The 20340-nt window shown below is 45.7% G+C and overlaps 1 protein-coding gene across 26 annotated transcripts in view; it reads right to left on the bottom strand.

The window, feature by feature from the left end:
* CAMK2B (calcium/calmodulin dependent protein kinase II beta) overlaps window positions 1-20340 on the bottom strand; it is a 167124-nt gene that overhangs the window by 63639 nt on the left and 83145 nt on the right. For all 26 annotated transcript variants that reach the window (XM_073653781.1, XM_073653783.1, XM_073653782.1 and 23 more), the window contains 2 exons: window positions 16205-16264; window positions 13258-13312 (listed from right to left, as the gene is read on the bottom strand). In XM_073653781.1, the coding sequence (XP_073509882.1) occupies window positions 13258-13312; window positions 16205-16264 (115 nt within the window). The remainder of the gene's footprint in view (window positions 1-13257; window positions 13313-16204; window positions 16265-20340) is intronic.

The following is a 20340-nucleotide window of genomic DNA, read 5'->3' as shown; positions in this document are numbered from 1 at the left end:
TTCTTTAATTAAATGACCAGACCTATAATCAAAAGCATTTTGGTTAAAATTAAGGTCTTGTATGATGACAACTTCATGCACTTTCAATTCATCACCAGGGAAATGGCAGCACAGCAACCAGACAGAAGTAATCACACTTTTTTAAAAAAATGAAAAACTTTTGGTTGCCATTGTATGTACAAGTGTCCAATCTATAGTGCCACTTGCCACTTGCACCAATTTGTGCTTTTCATACATTCATATATGTGCTCCAAGAACTTGTCTCATGAAGAAAGTCCCTTTCATTATGACACGATGTCAAGAAAGGAGGTGCCCTGCTTGGGAGTGGGTTATTACATTACATGGCAAATTTTTTTCCTTCTCAGCAGATTAAAGTATCTAGTCTTTGAAATCTATTTGCAGATTACAGATACTTTATAGACTACAGACTGTTTTATCTGAATGTTTCCATATCTAGGGTTCTATGCACACTAACACTGCTGCTTCTTTTTAGTAAATGTATTACTTCACCTCAGTGCTGGATTTACAGTTACACGGCTCAATAATACTTTATATGTCTTCATTGAAGCTGTTGCTTCAGAGTGTTCGTTATAGAGAAATAGGGGAGTGGGATCTACTCTTGTTTCAAAGAGATATGAGAACAGGATCTTCTCTTGTCTCAGAGAGATAGGGGAACAGGATCTCCTCTTGTCTCAAAGAGATAGGGGAACAGGATCTTCACTTGTCTCAGAGAGATAGGGGTGCAGGATCTCCACTTGTCTCAGAGAGATAGGGGAGCAGGATCTCCTCTTGTCACGGAGAGATAGGGGAGCAGGATCTCCTCTTGTCACGGAGAGATAGGGGAGCGAGATCTCCTCTTGTCTCAAAGAGATAGGGGAGCAGGATCTCATCTTGTCCCAAAGAGATAGGGTAGCAGGATCTTCTCTTGTCTCAAAGAGATAAGGTAGCAGGATCTTCTCTTGTCTCAGAGAGATAGGGTAGCAGGATCTCCACTTGTCACAGAGAGATAGGGTAGCAGGATCTCCACTTGTCACAGAGAGATAGGGTAGCAGGATCTCCACTTGTCTCAGAGAGATAGGGTAGCAGGATCTCCACTTGTCTCAAAGATATAGGGGAGCAGGATCTTCTCTTGTCTCCCAGAGATAGGGATACGGGATCCCCACTTGTCTCCTCTTTTTTTGGAAAGATAGGGGAGCATAATCCCTCTCATGTCCTCTTGATTAGGGGAGTAGCTAATCTCCAGCCAGAGACAACTGAAAAATAGAATTAGATCTTGCAGACGAGGGAAATCAGTTAAAAAAATCAGAAACAGGTAATATAATTTTTAAATATAATATATTTCCTCATGTACACGTGAATATTCTATATATTCAAGTCCCTTGACCAGACAGGTACAATGTAATTCCCAAATATATGCCAAAAAAGTGTAATTTTGCAATACATGTGTTGGTATGTGGCACCCCAGGTCTGGTCGCCACAGTGGCAGCAATGTCATGTCTGAGAGCAGGTGGGAGGTTCCCAGGTTGGGGACAATTAGCATGCAGCACCTCCTGCCTCAGTCCAGGGAGGGGAGAAATCTGCCCTTTATAAACTGGATCAGGGGCGGGGTTAGAAAGAGAAGTTAGAGACCAGTTAGAGACAAGTTCCAGTGAAGTTGCAGATAGGGACAGGTCAGCAGCAGGCCGAGGAGTCCCTGTAGGCAGAGGAGGAACACGAGGCCAGGAGGGGAGCTAGCAGAGCTCATCCTGGCTAGAGACTTACAAAGCCGGACACTGGAGTCCGAGGCTGTGAGGGTTATAAGCCCAGCAGCAGAAAACCACCACGCAGGGGACTTCAAGTCCTCCGGCCCAAGGAGGGGTGAGAAGTACGGAAGGCCCGAGTCGCCAGTCATACGGGTGAGAACAACACGGTACACTCAGAGACGTGGGCTACCTACACGACTACAGCAGGGTAGCCAGAAAGAGTGAAGTCAGCACGGTAGGCCTACAAACTTCCCCTGACCAGCGGGATTTCCCAGTTGCTCTCAGACTGACCAGGCCTCCATTGTTAACCTGTATTCCGGACGGGTCCCTTAATACCACCAACAGTAAAGACCCCGAATTGCATGACAGACTCCGTGTGGTTACTGCTGCTCCCGCGCACCATCACCACCAACATCCCTATTTACTGCCCTGAGGCTATACTCCTCCCGTGGGGAGTTATACTACCCTCTGCTGCACCCACAACACCAGCCTCAGTAGTCTGCCCTGCAGCGGCGGTTCACTCTGACCGCAATCCACGGGTGGCGTAGTCGGACATTCAGCATATAGACTGCCATTTGGTTTGACCGTCCTGGGCACGGACCGGGTCGCCGCCAAGGAGACTACAACCCCCAGCATCCACAAAAGGTCCGGTTCCGGGTATCCCCACACACACACGGCCCAGGGGGCGCCTCAACTTTGGCGTAGTCGGCAGGATTTCGTGCCCGCCACCAACGGGTACTGCGTGCCTGAAGAAAGACTGTAATACTTACCTTGGTGGAGTTTCCCGCCATCCGCAGCCGTTTCCCGCCATCGGGCGCCATCTTTGGGACGCCGCGCGGGAAGAAGAGGGGCATGGACGACGAAAGCGCGCGAGAACTGGAGCCCCGCTTTACGCACGGACGCTGCGCAAGGTCCTGAAAGGAGCCGAGAGGACGCTGACGTCACCAGGACGCGACGCAAGGTCCTCAACCCCGACGGTCGCCTGCGGAGCCGCGGCCTACAGAAGAAAAGCAACGGAAGGTAGGCCACGGTTGACTAGGGGGGAAGAAGATGTTGGAAGCGGAAGGAACTGCCACTGCCAGCGCGGCCGCTGCCGCAGTAATGCCGTTCACGAAGCCTTACATCCCCGGAGCGGCCTGGTTGCCTCAGTACTCAGGGGAGTCGCATACCCTGAGCGACTTTAAAGAGAGACTATATAGCCTATTTAAAGTATACCCCCTGACGGAGGAACAAAAAGTGAGCATACTGATAGGCCAGTTAACCGTCGCGGCCCAACGAGAAGTAAAGTCCTGGTCAGTCAGGGACAAAGGGACCGTGAAGGATATTTTAGCCCGTCTAAAGGACACTTTTGATACCCGCACCTCAGCAGAGATCAAAATGAGATTTTATGGGTGCAAGCAGCGGGCCCAAGACAGTATAAGAGACTATGCTTTGAATTTGCAAGAGGCCCTGAGAGCCATTAAACAGGCAGACCCTGACAGTGTGCGGAATGCAGATAAACTGCTGACTGAACAATTCATTGAGGGTCTGCTGTCCAGCGCCCACCGAACCCAGTTACGCCTAATGGCCCTGCAGAACCCTGAGTTAGACTTTGCACAGTTCAAAGACAGGGCCATCCGGGTGCTCCGGGAACCGGCACCAGGTGGCGCTGTAACCCATAGGCGCCCTGCTATCACCTATTACCAGGAGGCGGCGCCCTTGTCCGCAGAGCCTGTGGGAGCTGATGCACAGGCTTTGGGCAAAGACCTGGCTGCAGACCTGCACCATCAGGTCCAAGAGCTGACTAAAAGCGTTGCCGCACTAACCAGGACTGAGCAGTCGTTACAGGTATCTTCTCCAGGAAAGATCCAGCTGGCTACCAGTCCGGAGGACGTCCCGTGGCGCCGACAGAAGAGGATCCCACCGTCCAGAGGGAAGCCAACGGACCGCTACGACCAGAATGGACAACCCATCTGCCGCCGCTGCAGCCAGCCAGGACATATGGCGAGGTACTGTAATTTAAACGAGCCCAACCTGGGGCAGAGGGCCAACCCCCAGGCGTAAGATCATCAGGTCCGTCAAACTGGCGTGACAAGTATGTGGGGGGACGACCGGTCTTGCCTGTGGTACTGGATGGCATTCCCATGAGTGCACTGTTGGACACCGGGTCACAGGTAACCACCATCCCCTATATACTTTTCAAGCGGTACTGGGATGACACGGATATTACCCACTACCCAGATAATGACTTGAGCATCATCGCCAGCAATGGTCAGCCCGTGCCGCAGGTGGGGTTCAAGGAGGTGACCATCAAAATTGGTAAAGTCGAACTGCCGGCGCAAGGACTGATTATTGTGGACATTGACCGTCGTGAAAGTCACCCTAAAATAACCTTGGGTACTAACGTTATTGAAAATTGTCTTTCAGAGATAATTATTATATTACAGCAGGTTGCAATGAATGCCAGCTCCAGCCAGCAGCGTGTCTTACAAAAGGAGATCAGAGCCCTGATGAAGTGGCAACAGGTAGAACTGTCTGGTGGTGAGATTGGTAGCGTTAGGATGAGTGACCCATTCCCTATCGCCATGCCCCCAAAAAGCGAAATGATGATCTGGTGCCGGACTGCAATCGGGTTAAGAGGTAGAGACTACCAAGCTATGGTAGAACCCGTTTACTCAGACAGTAGGCCCACCATTTTGACAGCACGGGGGGGTGGTTGATGTCCGCCATGGGAGAGTACCAGTCCGCATCTTAAATATTGGGGAAAGAGAAGTACACTTGCCCCGGTATGCCACACTAGCCAAATTGTTCACCATTAACCAAAACTCTGTAAAAGCCGTGGAACACTTGCCTCCATCTCCCCCAGAGGAAGGTAACGGCTCTAAAAAAAAAAAATGGAGGACTGGTGCCAGAAGCTGCACGTGGGCACTGACTCCACTCCCCCACACCAGAAACAGGGAGTCTACCGGGTGGTTCAGGAGTACGAAAGAGTCTTTAGTAAACACCCGCTAGACGTTGGGCAAGTAAAGGGGGTAGAACACCAAATCCCCACAGGAGACCATCCACCCATGAAAGAGAGATACCGGCCTGTACCCCCTGCACACTATCAGAATGCCAAGGGTATGTTACGAGAAATGAAGGAGGCTGGGGTGATCAGGGATAGCTGTAGCCCCTGGTCAGCTCCTCTAGTTCTTGTAAAAAAGAAAGATGGCACGATGAGGATGTGTGTAGATTATAGAAAGGTCAACAGAATAACACACAAAGATGCATACCCGTTACCTAGAATAGAGGAGTCTTTGGCTGCATTAAAATCTGTTAACTTCTTCTCTACTTTGGATCTCACTAGCGGGTACTGGCAGGTTCCTGTAGCAGAGTCAGACAAGGAGAAGACCGCCTTCACCACCCCGATGGGTCTCAGTGAATTCAACTGTATGCTGTTCGAACTCTGCAACGCACCAGGGACCTTCCAGAGGCTGATGGAGTGCTGTCTGGGGCACAGAAATTTTGAGACGGTCCTACTCTACCTGGACAATGTCATCGTGTATTCCAAGACCTATGGGGACCATCTAAAGCACCTGTCAGAGGTGTTCGATGCCCTGGCAGGCTTCGGCCTAAAGGTGAAACCCTCCAAGTGTCATCTACTGAAGCCAAAAGTACAGTACCTGGGACATGTGGTGAGTGCTGACGGAGTAGCCCCCGACCCTGACAAGATCACGGTGATTAAGGACTGGCCAAGACCCTCCAGCATAAAGGAAGTGCAGCAGTTCCTCGGGTTGGTAGGCTACTACCGAACATTCATCTCCGGGTTCACCAAAATGGCAGCCCCTATGCAGGACCTCCTGTTAGGTCAGTCAAAGACTAAAAGTCAGAAGCCGCCCTTTAAGTGGGACAAGCTGGAGGAGGAGTCTTTCCATAAGCTGAAGATGGCCCTCACGGGGGAGGAGATCCTGGCCTACCCTGATTATGGCCAGCCTTTTATCCTCCATACCGACGCCAGTAACGTGGGGCTAGGAGCCGTACTGTCCCAGATCCAGCAGGGCAGAGAACGGGTAATTGCTTATGCTAGCAGAAAGCTGAGACCCACAGAGAGAAACCCTGAGAATTATAGCTCCTTCAAGCTAGAGTTCCTGGCAGTGGTGTGGGCGGTCACCGAACGCTTCAAGCATTACCTGGCTTCTTCTAAGTTCACTGTGTACACGGACAACAACCCGTTGACACACCTGGACACTGCAAGACTTGGTGTCCTAGAGCAGAGATGGATGGCCCGGCTGTCCAATTATGAATTTACTATCAAATACCGGACAGGGCGCGCAAATGCCAACGCAGATGCATTGTCCAGAATGCCTCACTTGTAGGACGGGGGAGAGGATCCAGAAGAACTGGAAGAAATTGAACTCCCTGCACTCCACCATCATGGGATCACCCAGTGTTCCCACTGCGTAAAGGAGAGGTGCTCTGCCACCGCTACGTTCAATCCCTTACCCCACCACGGCTGGGCAGAGACACAAGATAGTGACCCCGCAGTCCGCCTGGTAAAAGAGATGCTGACCCAGGCTGATGCCCACCTTGATCCGGATGCTACAGAAGAGACCAAACAGCTGTGGAAGGAGAGGAGCAAGCTGTTTCTCTACGAGGGGAGGCTGTGCCGCAGAACCGTCAACTCTCGAACACACGAGCTGACCTGTATCCGTAAGGATGGAGGAGAGACCACAGCCACTGTCTCCAGAGACCACCTGAAGAAGTGTCCCGAGCAGCTGCAAAGCGCTAATGAAGACCAAGATAGCCCTCAACCCGCAGAGGAAAGGGAAGAAATGGTCAGTACAGTGCTCGGAGAATTTCCCCGGTCCTGGACACAAATCAACAACGCTATAGTGGTACCCGTCCTTACCTTTCTCCAGCCAGCCCCTCAAGGGCCTGCAGAAGAGCAAGTAGTGTTGGAAGAGCAAGTGGCCCCGGAGGCAGAAGAGTACATACCAGCAGCTCAGGAGAATCAACCCTCTGCTAGTAGTGAACCTGCCATGCCCATGGTGAGCCAAAGAGTATGCCCAACCTACCCGTAACATCTGCAAACACCTCTAGTGCAGATACGAGCACACCCAGTACACAGGGGGTGGAAACAGGGGACCCGAGTAGAGTACCACCAGACAGTGGGTTACGTAGGTCCACCAGTAGCACTAGAGGTCAAATACCAGCTCGCTGGAGAATTTAAAAATGTGATATAAATGCCTGTAAATTACAAATGTTAAAATGTTTGTTGCTTGTACACTAATTATGTTTTTCTAGTTACCCGACAGGGTTCATGGACTAACAGGTTATGGACAATGAATAACAGGAACTGTACCTTGTACATAGTTGCACCTGGTAAGGTGCCCTCTTTTGAAGACGACCACAGAACACAAAACCCGTGGAGGTGGCTGAAGACGTGGTCCAACTCCGGATCATCAAAGCCCTGTAGCCACCCCAGGGCCTACGTGGAGGGTTTGGGACGGGTCCCTCAAAATGCATCATGGGTGACAAGGACACCTGGTTACGGGAGCGCCGTGACCTAAAAAGACTAAACTTCTTGTATGTATGTTACTGTATCGTTATTACCTGTTGTGTTTTTGCAAAATGTGTTTAGTCCCGGAGTACTAAATTTCACTAGGGGGGAATGTGGCACCCCAGGTCTGGTCGCCACAGTGGCAGCAATGTCATGTCTGAGAGCAGGTGGAAGGTTCCCAGGTTGGGGACAATTAGCATGCAGCACCTCCTGCCTCAGTCCAGGGAGGGGAGAAATCTGCCCTTTATAAACTGGATCTGGGGCGGGGTTAAAGAGAGAAGTTAGAGACCAGTTAGAGACACGTTCCAGTGAAGTTGCAGATAGGGACAGGTCAGCAGCAGGCTGAGGAGTCCCTGTAGGCAGAGGAGGAACACGAGGCCAGTAGGGGAGCTAGCAGAGCTCATCCTGGCTAGAGACTTACAAAGCCGGACACTGGAGTCCGAGGCTGTGAGGGTTATAAGCCCAGCAGCAGAAAACCACCACGCAGGGGACTTCAAGTCCTCTGGCCCAAGGAAGCCCGGAGGCTCAGCCACACGAGAGGGCCCACTACTACCCCGGAGGGGTGAGAAGTACGGAAGGCCCGAGTCGCCAGTCATATGGGTGAGAACAACACGGTACACTCAGAGACGTGAGCTACCTACACGACTACAGCAGGGTAGCCAGAAAGAGTGAAGTCAGCACGGTAGGCCTACAAACTTCCCCTGACCAGCGGGATTTCCCAGTTGCTCTCAGACTGACCAGGCCTCTATTGTTAACCTGTATTCCGGACGGGTCCCTTAATACCACCAACAGTAAAGACCCTGAATTGCATGACAGACTCCGTGTGGTTACTGCTGCTCCCGCGCACCATCACCACCAACATCCCTATTTACTGCCCTGAGGCTATACTCCTCCCGTGGGGAGTTATACTACCCTCTGCTGCACCCACAACACCAGCCTCAGCGGTCTGCCCTTCAGCAGCGGTTCACTCTTACCGCAATCCACGGGTGGCGTAGTCGGACATTCAGCATATAGACTGCCATTTGGTTTGACTGCCCTGGGCACGGACTGGGTCGCCGCCACGGAGACTACAACCCCCAGCATCCACAAAAGGTCCGGTTCCGGGTATCCCCACACACACACGGCCCAGGGGGCGCGTCAGGTATATGCCAGTATATCTTTTCTTCAGTTATGTACTGTAGTAGAGTATGCTTTCCAGTGCAACTGTATGTAAAAAAAAGTATACAACTATACAAATGAATCAGGGGCGGACACAGACAGAAGAGGGCTCCTGTGCAAGAACAATGTATGGGCCCTTTGTAGTCTAGCAGCTCATCATAATACACAATTCCACCTGCTTTGGAAGTAGATGTGGCCCTTTACATCTTGGGCCCTTGTGCAGCTGCACAGGTTGCACCAATGGTATGTCCAATACTAAATTTCTTTAATGGGAGATATACGCAGTAGTCTAAGCATACGCTTGTATGCAGGTAGTAAGGCATATGTTTTATTATTAAGTATTCCTATTTTGCAAAAGTCTGCACCACATTTATTAAAGTAGCTGATATTTTTCAGGGTTCACAACAGCAAAGCATTTGTCATGTTTTCTGCAACGGGAAAAGACGGGGAACTTTTCTTGGAGATCAGAAGACAACCATCATGCAGGCGCCTTCTGATGTCCATGCTAGGGGGCAGTACAGTATAATGTAGCTCATCACTTCTCATCATATTGGAATACATGAATTTACATGAAGTGACACCTGTTTAATATCGCAATACGAACTGTAATTTGCCACCAGTTTGTGATTAAGAACTTTATCTGCATGCGATAAAATATTAAGTTGTGGTCCTTAAAAGCCACATTCACACACAATTTTTTTTCATTGTTCATTAGCTTTGTAAATGCAAAGTTAAAGGGGTGCAGGATAGGGGATAATAACATAAAGATCCCGAGGGTCCAGTCATTGGGAGCCACACCAATTCTCACGGGGAACTTTCATCTATGTTAGGATGGAGCGGCAGTGCGCATGCCCGACTGCCTTCTCATTCATTTTCTATAGGTCCGGTGAGTGCTGCATTCCAGTTTTTTTTGCACGAATAAAGCAAGGTTTCATCTACAAAAAAAAACTTATGACAGCACGCAGACAATTACCAAACTCATCTGAGTGAGCCCAAATGGCGATAAAAGTGCCCCATTCTGACAGTCGGTGCTGGTCCACTGGTCGGAACCCCAACAATGTATAAGTTATAACATATCTTCACTGGATAACTCCTTAAAGAAACTTTCTAAACAGTCTTCATTACAACGTTCTACCTTTTTGCTTCTGTTCAGAGCCTGTTATCTAGCTCTGCAAAAAAAATTCAAATCTTTCAGAGCTCCTACTCCTGGTTGTTATGGCTCTCTCTCTGCTACACTTTCTCCCTTTCCTTTGCGTTAGAAATAGCAGTAGAGAGCGGAAGAGGTTGTATGCTGATCTACACAATGTGGAGAGGGGAGAAAGCATCTACAGTCTCAGGGAGGACAGAGAAAATAGGCTGTAAATTGAGAGGCAAGCACATGAAGAGAAATTATGTGCAAAATAGAAGCTGACATATATACTACTTAAGAGACAGCAATACCCTGGATACATAGAGATATAACATCCACCCTTTAGTACTGGGAGAGACACTACCACAAGAGAACAATTTGAAACTTGGATCAGACTGCAAACTACTCAGTGGGGTCTGAAAACAATCAAAGAATAAAGAATGCAGACTGAAACTTGCAATTTTATTATCAAAAGGTAACCAATATTACATGTAAAAATATTTTTTTATGTCAAATGTGTCCATAGCATTTAAAACAAAAACTATGAAATTAGCTATAATTGATAGTATTTTGATTAATGGAGTATTCATATTATAGTAAGTACTGGCATATTGCTAGGTCTGAACTCTGGGACCCCCCACCAGTTCTGAGGATTCAGAGAAATCCCGGAAATCGGACCCCTATCTATTATTATATGATGGCATATCCTGACTTACTGTAAATGGGATAGCCCTTTAAAACACTGTACCCCAACCAGTTGTTCAGGAGCCACATGTGGCTTCCCACATAGCAGCAACTCATTGTGCATTAGTGGGAACAGGGAGGTGACAGCATTTCTAGAACTTGTTACCTGGGCTAAAACATATCACTGCCATTTCACTCTATTGTTAAAACCATATTACTTGCATGGCTTTATTGTACTGAGCCCAAGATGGTCCCACTTTGTGGCTGCAGTACGTTTTTTTTTTTGCTGTGATCGCATTTAAAAAATGCAGCTCGACGACAGTGTGTGAACACAGCTTAATCCAAGTCCATTAAAGGTCCATTTACACTGAACAATTATTGTCACAATTCACTTGTTTCTAAGCAATTGTTAAAATGATATATTCATGGTACATAATAACAGCAATAATAATAATAATAGATTTCTAAAACTTAACATGGATAAAACTGAATTCATCATCTTTCCACCATCTCATTCAACCCCCCCCCCCCATATGACCTGTCCATCAAAGTCAATGCCTGTTCACTCTCCTCAGTCCTGCAAGCTCGCTGGGAATCCTGGACTCTCCTCTCTCCTTCAAACCACATATCCAAGCCCTTTCCACTTCCTGACGACTCCAACTCAAAAATATCTCCCGGATCCGCACATTCCTCAACCATGAATCTGCAAAAACACTAGTGCACGCCCTCATCATCTCCCGCCTCAACTACAGCAACCCCCTGATCTGTGGCCTCCCTTCTACTACTCTCTCACACCTCTAATCTATCCTAAACTCTGCTGCCCGACTAATCCACCTCTCCCCCCGCTATTCCCCGGCCTTTCCTCTCTCTCAATCTCTTCACTGGCTCCCCATTGCCCAGAGACTCCAGTTCAAAACCCTAACCATGGCATATAAAGCCATCAACAACCGTCTCCCCCGTACATCTGTGACCTAGTCTCCCGGTACATGCCTGCACGCAACCTCCGATCCTCACAAGATCTCCTTCTCTATTCCCCACTAATTTCCTCTTCCCACAATCGCATACAAGATTTCTCCCGTGCTTCCGCCCTACTCTGGAACGCTCTACCCCAACATATCAGACTCTCTCCTACTGTGGAAACCTTCAAAAGGAGCCTGAAGACCCACCTCTTCCGACAAGCGTACAACCTGCAGTAACCCTCGCTCCACCATACCGCTACATGACCAACTCTGCCCTCACCTACTGTACCCCTCCCTTGTAGATTGTGAGCTCTCGCGGGCAGGGTCCTCTCTCCTCCTGTACCAGTAGCCGACTTGTATTGTTCAAGATTATTAGATTATTGTACTTGTTTTTGCTATGTATACGCCTATCACATGTAAAGCGCCATGGAATAAATGGCGCTATAATAATAAATAATAATAATAATAATAATAATAATAATATAGACACCTCAAGATTGAAATTACAACATCAAGAAGGAAAAGTCTTTGTATTATGCAAATCACAGAATGAATAGACATGTTAATGATATGCAAATGATGGAAAAATGGAAACACAATTTTCAAAATCTCTCGATTTATTCATTAACGAGCGCCACGTGCAGAAATCCCCACACTTACACGGCTTGGCTGTTATCAATGGGATTTTTAATGGTTGTCTGAGGATGGTTCTGCCACGCTGAATGCAATTGGGCAAATTATCAAGATCCGCTGCTGGCGGCTCTTTTTCCAATTGCCGACCAATGGCGTCCTAGATGTGCTCAGTGGGCGACAAGTCCAGAGATGCTATGGGACATGGTAGCACGTTTAGGCCACGCAGGCTGCTCACAGTAGCATGCGTAATATGTGGCCTGGTGTTGTCGTGTTGATAAACGGCTCCTAGGACTCTTTGGAGAAATGGCTGTACCACTGTTCCCACAACTAAGTCAATGTAAAGCTGAGCTGTTAGTGTACTTGGAATGAAGACCAGAGAGGCCCAGCTACCATAGATTATGCCATCTCACACCATGATCCCAAGAGTAGGACTGGTGTGACGTTCCATCATTGAAGTTCTCTTCATGGCGCTGCTCTCGTGGTCTCCAGACCAGTCTCTGACTATCATTGCATCCATGACAAAAGTGGGACTCATCGTTAAAGAGGATAGACCCCCATTCTAGCTTCCATTGCCATCTTGCCCTGTACCATGTTAGTCTTTGGGAGCTGTGACGTGGGGTTAATGAAGAGTCCATCACGAATCCTTTCCCTTGTCTATGTCAGCATTGATTGGACATTGTAAGACGGTGGCAGCAGGAATGCCTGAGGGGTTATATCCCACGTATGAGCTCCAGCAGCCACTGAGCTCTTATGTCACTGACTTAATTTATGATGAGCTCACTGGACTGGTGATGACAGAAACACTCACTCCTGTGATAAAACAAACAGAAAGGGAAATGTGTTCCCTTACACAAATAAGCAGCTAAGAGTCTCTGTAGTGCTACCAGTAGAGTCACTTTCTCCCCTCTCCATGAGCTGCATACATATGACCATGAGCTGCAGCAGCTCTTCATGGTCAGACACAGCCATTACACAGTACACAGCAGGGGCACAACACAGGAACATTTTTTTAAACACAATCAATTGTGGAAATGATTATTATTCCAAGACCTATTGATTAAAATGTACTATGTCCATGGGACAACCCCTTTAAATCCAATTGACAAGCTATTCATGTGTTTCCAAAAGGAAGAACAGAGGAACCGCACAAGATAAGGTCTAAGAGAAGATGCTCCAAATCTGTTGTTACATGGGGAAAAGAAGTATTTACTAGAACAGATATACTGAAATATTCTTGCATTTCCAGAAGGAATAACTAAGTTTCAGTTTAACACAAAGTGCTAAGAAAATAATTATTCAATGGAAAATAAACACATATTTACTAAAACCGACATGTTAGGGGTGGTGACAGGTTCTCTTTAATTTGGTATTAAAATAACATATTTTTGTTTTGTTTATTGAAAGTGGTAATGATAAAATTAACCAATTACTTACAGATCGAAAATGAGATAGTGGAACCCTTCTTCTGATATACTGTCATGGAGGCGTACTAGAAAGAGAAGAGAAAGAGACATTTAAGAATAGAGTAGAGACAGCAATCATTGATGTTTTGTGTTACGTCGCCAATCTCAAAATACCAATTGTTATGACAGAATTGTGCTGATCTGGTACTGGTTTTCTCCAGCATAGAAACCCTAGTAGGAAACTGATACTAGAACCGATCCCATGTTTTGCTGTGGAAGCAGTTTTGATATTCGGTGCATCATTTGTGATAATACCACAAATAGAATAGTCCATAAATAATGTAATACTAACTCAACATAGAGGAACCCGCCCCATACATTGCCAGTAGCTACTGTAACCTTGCCATGATATTAAAATAATATGTACATGTAATCTATCTGGCAGAGGAAGTATTTGTGGTTACAGGATGGGCTAATCATGACTACATGATTCTTATAACCTATAAAGGTTTTCTAGAGCAAGCAAGTAGAACCATTATGGCCCCATACGCCATACATAAAGTTGGCCGTACCCAACAATTTTGGAGGGACTGTATGACCATAATGTGGCATCTCAACTCTACAGATGCTGTCACAGTAAAGAAGAGTTGGACATGTTGAATTTATATGACCTATCCTTTTGTTGTTCTCCTTGGGGGTAGGCTTGGCCAAGGGTATACAGTACAGACCAAAAGTTTGGACACACCTTCTCATTTAAAGATTTTTCTGTATTTTCATGACTTTGAAAATTGTACATTCACACTGAAGGCATCAAAACTATGAATTAACACATGTGGAATTATATACTTAACAAAAAAGTGTGAAACAGCTGAAAATATGTCTTATATTCTAGGTTCTTCAAAGTAGCCACCTTTTGCTTTGATGACTGCTTTGCACACTCTTGGCATTCTCTTGATGAGCATCAAGAGGTAGTCACCGGAAATGGTTTTCACTTCACAGGTATGCCCTGTCAGGTTTAATAAGTGGGATTTCTTGCCTTATAAATGGGGTTGGGACCATCAGTTGTGTTGTGGAGAAGTCAGGTGGATACACAGCTGATAGTCCTACTGAATAGACTGTTAGAATTTGTATTATGGCAAGAAAAAAGCAGCTAAGTAAAGAAAAACGAGTGGCCATCATTACTTTAAGAAATGAAGGTCAGTCAGTGCGAAAAATTGGGCAAACTTTGAAAGTGTCCCCAAGAGCAGTTGCAAAAACCATCAAGCGCTACAAAGAAACTGGCTCACATGAGGACCGCCCCAGGAAAGGAAGACCAAGAGTCACCTCTGCTTCTGATGATAAGTTTATCCGAGTCACCAGCCTCAGAAATCGCAGGTTAACAGCAGCTCAGATTAGAGACCAGGTCAATGCCACACTGAGTTCTAGCAGCAGACACATCTCTTCAACAACTGTTAAGAGGAGACTTTGTGCAGCAGGCCTTCATGTTAAAATAGCTGCTAGGAAACCACTGCTAAGGACAGGCAACAAGCAGAAGAGACTTGTTTGGGCTAAAGAACACAAGGAATGGACATTAGACCAGTGGAAATCTGTGCTTTGGTCTGATGAGTCCAAATTTGAGATCTTCGGTTCCAACCACCGTGTCTTTGTGCGACGCAGAAAGGGTGAACGGATGGACTCTACATGCCTGGTTTCCACCGTGAAGCATGGAGGAGGAGGTGTGATGGTGTGGGGGTGCTTTGCTGGTGACACTGTTGGAGATTTATTCAAAATTGAAGGCATACTGAACCAGCATGGCTACCACAGCATCTTGCAGCGGCATGCTATTCCATCCGGTTTGTGTTTAGTTGGACCATCATTTATTTTTCAACAGGACAATGACCCCAAACACACCTCCAGGCTGTGCAAGGGCTATTTGACCAAGAAGGAGAGTGATGGGTTGCTACGCCAGATGACCTGGCCTTCACAGTCACCAGACTTGAACCCAATCGAGATGGTTTGGGGTGAGCTGGACCGCAGAGTGAAGGCAAAAGGGCCAACAAGTGCTAAGCATCTCTGGGAACTCCTTCAAGATTGTTGGAAGCCCATTTCCGGTGACTACCTCTTGAAGCTCATCAAGAGAATGCCAAGAGTGTGCAAAGCAGTCATCAAAGCAAAAAGGTGGCTACTTTGAAGAACCTAGAATATAAGACATATTTTCAGTTGTTTCACACTTTTTTGTTAAGTATATAATTCCACATGTGTTAATTCATAGTTTTGATGCCTTCAGTGTGAATGTACAATTTTCATAGTCATGAAAATACAGAAAAATCTTTAAATGAGAAGGTGTGTCCAAACTTTTGGTCTGTACTGTATGTCTATGGGGGGTCTGGAGAGCTACCCCATTGAAGGCTATGTTCGGCCAACAACTTTCTAACAAGTATGACCACCTTAAAGATCTTTACATTACGGGACCCCAAGAAGGGCTAGCCATTCACATTAGAGAGCTGTCATCTGACAGTTATTCCTCCCGAACCCATCCTCCATATGCATGCCCAGCCAAGTATGCATGTGTTCTCAGAAGGAAGAAGGGAGTAAGCCACTGTCAGATACCATTGGCGGTGGCCAGTGGCATAATTTGAAGTTCATGGACCCCAATGCTAAATCTTCAACAAGGCCTCTAACTATCACAGGTCTTTCAAAGTAACAGTCTTTTCATTTGTCTCGAAGGGACCGGTTTGTCCCTCTAGGCTCCAGGACCCGGGTGCAATTACAACCCCTGTACCTACTATGGTTACGACAATGACGATGGCTTATTTCATTGGGGACAAAAGAATTGAGCAGTGGAAATGGAAAAGCACTGGATCACTGTCAGGGGAGAGTTGAGAGCCCTCCTTGAACATTAACTAAAATCGCCAGGTTTAGCACATACATCTGGCCAGGTTAAGTCAAATTTTGTGAAGTGGTGAATCTGCCCAATAGAAAGGTAATAATGGTCTTACCAATATTTGGGTGCTTTAACAGGCGGCAGATCCGGGCTTCTCGCTCTAGTTTCTGATGATCTGTATAGTGAGAAGAGACGGCTCAGGTTAGCACAGAGGCTCTAGGCAGATTTTCCGGTGACGGTCTGTGTGCCAAGATCTGCATTGTTCACACTTTAAACAACAGCTATTAATACACAAGACAACAGATAGCATACTTGTTCATCTCCAGAACAGGACGACGCTTTCTACTGAGTGGAATATATAGTGGAGGCAGAAGATCTGAAATAATTGAAGGGGGATTTTGTAAATAAAGAGAGGGCTATCTGTAAGTTTTTTTTCTAAATACAGATATACTGAAGATAATGGAGGGACAATGGCGGAGAAGACAATGGTACCTTCACCGTACCTTCACCTACAGCACTAAAGTGTTGTTGGGTGCTCCAATCTTCCATAATACTATTGTAAGGAGGATTTTTATACCCTATATCCTTACCAAGAATTGACAACTATATACTGGACAGTGTAGTCCTGAACTGTGTAAATGTCCATAATTATTAAGGGCAACTTGCAAACTACCCATCAGTCATCCATAGTTAGATCCTAACCGTTTTCTATAAAAACCAAGGAGGAAGCCTCATCTACATGAACCCCATTGGCATCTCTAGACAAGAAACTTAAGCAGGATTTACAAAAAAGATAATAAAAAAACAGCATCTATCTAGCAAGAAGAAGAACTCCAAGGTCATCTACTTCTATAAGAACCGTGATCTATAAGGAGGAACCAAAGATACTAGTACAAAAATCCTCCTGACCACCAAATGTCCAACATAAGTCTATCAGTTATTATAGAGGGTCCTTTTACATGTTGTCCATACAGACAAAATTCAGATAATTATGGGTTAGGGTGAGTTTTGGCAACAATAGAATGTATATGAAAATTGTGCAGGAATGGAAGAGTAAATGGGACCCCTGAGGAAGCCACAGTCCTGGTGATACGTGTGGCAATTCTGTCTATCTATAAACATTTCTAATTTCTGTTTGACCCTAATTGGGATTTCTTTATATATATATTTTTTTTTTTAACGTATGTTTACTGGTGTTATATCTTGAGTTAGTTAAGAGGTACTTTGGCTATTTTTTTACAAAGTCATGGTGTATGTTACTGATACACTCTATTGTATGTATTGATATATACCTCTTGTGAACAGAATAGGACCTCTTATTATGGCTGACCTGTTGCGTTTGTGTGCAAGCAATTGGATGCCTTCTAATTGTTTTGTATCCTAAATTTAAATAAAGATATCTTTTTTTTTCATTATATTTTCATTATATTCTGGCTGCACATCTTAGTTTTGCACAGTATGTTTCCTTCTCTTTTTTTTATATATGACTTCAGCTGCATGTGATGTAGCAGTGTACATTTTATTGGTGATGAACGCTCAATTTTTTTTATAAGTATTAAACGGTATTAGTTACTACTTACAGACTTAAAGGGGTTGTCCGGCCTTAGGCTACAAGTTTGCAGTCTCTCTATGTGACTGCAGAATTATGAATCCTCACATTGCACCCCGCACGCTGTGAGGATTCTCCGTGGCAATTTGAATACTTACGGCCACTTTCCGACTAGACTGTATCCGGCCTTGCTCAATATACTTGCATTGCCGCCCCCATCTAGTTGGCATGTGATCGCATGTATGCAAATCACATACTTGAGGTCATGCACCTGCTGCTCCCAGCACTTAGAGGATCCTCACGGCGCGTGATGTGCACGATGTGAGGATTCACAAGTCTGTAGTCACATAAAGTGACCGCAGACTTGTAGCCTAAGGCCGGACAACAACTTTAAGCCTCATTCCGATGTGCATGAAACATGACAGCCTCTTAGGCATATATGAGGCTGTTGAGCTTAGGTCAGAGATCCCCGGAGAGTCTGCACAATACGTTCTGTACACGGTCCAAGTTTCATAGACGTTTGAAGTCACCAGTAAGTTGCACAGTCTCAATATTCATCATAAACAACTCAGCATGCCGCACAGTCCTGACTCCCGGTGCCCACCATATATAATAGCACGTGCATCCCTATATACAGTTTACAACCAGTTGGCCAGAAAGTTAAAAGCACAGGCAGAAGTGTTGAAGAAGAAAAAATGGGCAAGTCTAAGGATCTGAGTGACTTTCCAAGGACCAAATTGTGACCGCGCTTGTTGGATGTTCCTGGGATGCAGTGGTTTGTGCCTACCAGAAGTGGTCCAAGGAAGGAGAACCAGTGGACAGAAAAAGTCTACAGATCGCACTCTGATCGAGCATCTGTGGGACGTCCTGGAAATGTAAGTCTAATCCATTTAGGCCACACTTCCAGGTGGATTTAATGTTGTGGTGGTTAACATATCTAAAAAAAAAATATAGCACAAAACCTAAAATAGTATATATTATGTTACCAAGATAATATATAATATAATTCATTACAGTGTAAGAGGTTTTCCAGTTTTGGAAAGCTCTGTACCCCAGCTGCAGTTTATTTGAAGAAAAAAAAAATAATATTGTGCTTTTCTCACTATCCCCAGGTCCAGAACTGATTATTTGCCCTGACTGATCTGTTGTTGTTGTTGTTGTGAAGTGACGCAGAATCGCAGGCAGGAGTTGTGTGCAGGCTAAGATCGGCATTGGGCACAACAGACAGGTAGTTAGCAGCTACCTACCTGTTAGATCTTAGGACCACAGTAAAAAAATTAATATGGTCCTGAATAACCCCTTTAAATTCTGGTTCAAGAAAACTACCAACAGCCCTTAGGTTGTAGCTCTTGGGATCCATAATCATGGTTAGCTGCCATACAGTAGCTTCAAACTTAGAAAAAAAGAATCACTTAAAAATATATTTTTCAAATGTATATTCCACCAAAACCCACATCCAAAAACCACTATGCTGTGCATTTTTCATCCTAAAAAAAAATGGATGAAAACATGAAAACCGTATCCATTTTCCAAACCATCGCAGTCTATGGAAGAGGGATACCCACATATTGCTGCCAGGAAAACCAGTAAGGAGACTGGAGATCATCGGTGTATGGTCTCCAGGAAACCAGGAGAAAATTAAGTGCGACTTTATTGTCAACGCGTTTTGAAGTTAACACACTTCTTCAGGGCAAACCACAGTCCTGAAGAAGTGTGTTAATGTCGAAACTCATTGACAATAAACCCACACTTAATTTTCTCCTGGATTCCTGGCTTCATCCACCGACAATCTCCAGTCTCCTTACTGGTTTTCCCAGCAGCGCAGAATAAAAACCCCACTCCTTTTTATTTATTCATCCTGGATTACCTTGCGGGTCGGCAGCAGCCATAACCAAACGTTTTTATGTTGTTGTGGTCACACCACTTCGTCAGGTGAGCAAACTCCCTACCTAGTATTTCCTTTGTTTCTGGGATAAGACCCAATTATGCTATTGTTTTTTCCAGCCCTTCTTCAATTAGAATTGATTTTCCTCTTTTTATGCCATCCTTCTACTAGATTGTTTTTTAGCCATATTTATGACATTCAGATATTGGAAAATCAATGAAACTGCTGTGAACCTTCCTCTTTTAGAAAGCTCAAACATAAAAATGACAGTCTTGGTGCAAAATGGTTTAAAAGTGGCGCACAACTTTTAGAAATGCGTCTAAAAATTAAAAATAACAAAAAATGCTTCGAAATTCTGACTCTAACGACAGACTATCTCCACACTGTTGTGCCTATTAGGCAGTACCATAAATTAGGACAGGGATGTCAAACTCAAGCACACAGAATATACAGAATAATGGGCCCTACATAGTCCTCCATACAGTATTATGGGCCTCACATAGTCCTCCATACAGAATAATGGGCCCACATAGTCCTCCATACAGTATAATGGGCCCCTCATAGTCCCCCATACAGAATAATGGGCCCCACATAGTCCTCCATACAGAATAATGGGCCCCACATAGTCCTCCATACAGTATAACGGGCCCCACATAGTCCTCCATACAGAGTAATGGGCCCCATATAGTCCTCTATACAGAATAATGGGCCCCACATAGTCCTCCATACAGAATAATGGGCCCCACATAGTCCTTCATACAGTATAATGGGCTCCTCATAGTCCTCCATACAGAATAATGGGCCCCACATAGTCCTC

This window comes from Phyllobates terribilis, unplaced genomic scaffold, assembly GCF_046119375.1.
Source record: "Phyllobates terribilis strain yellow unplaced genomic scaffold, ASM4611937v1 Scaffold_11__3_contigs__length_659146591, whole genome shotgun sequence".
Taxonomy (NCBI): Eukaryota; Metazoa; Chordata; class Amphibia; order Anura; family Dendrobatidae; genus Phyllobates; species Phyllobates terribilis.
The sequence above is the reverse complement of the archived record's forward strand: the minus strand, read 5'-3'. Positions and strand labels throughout refer to the sequence as shown.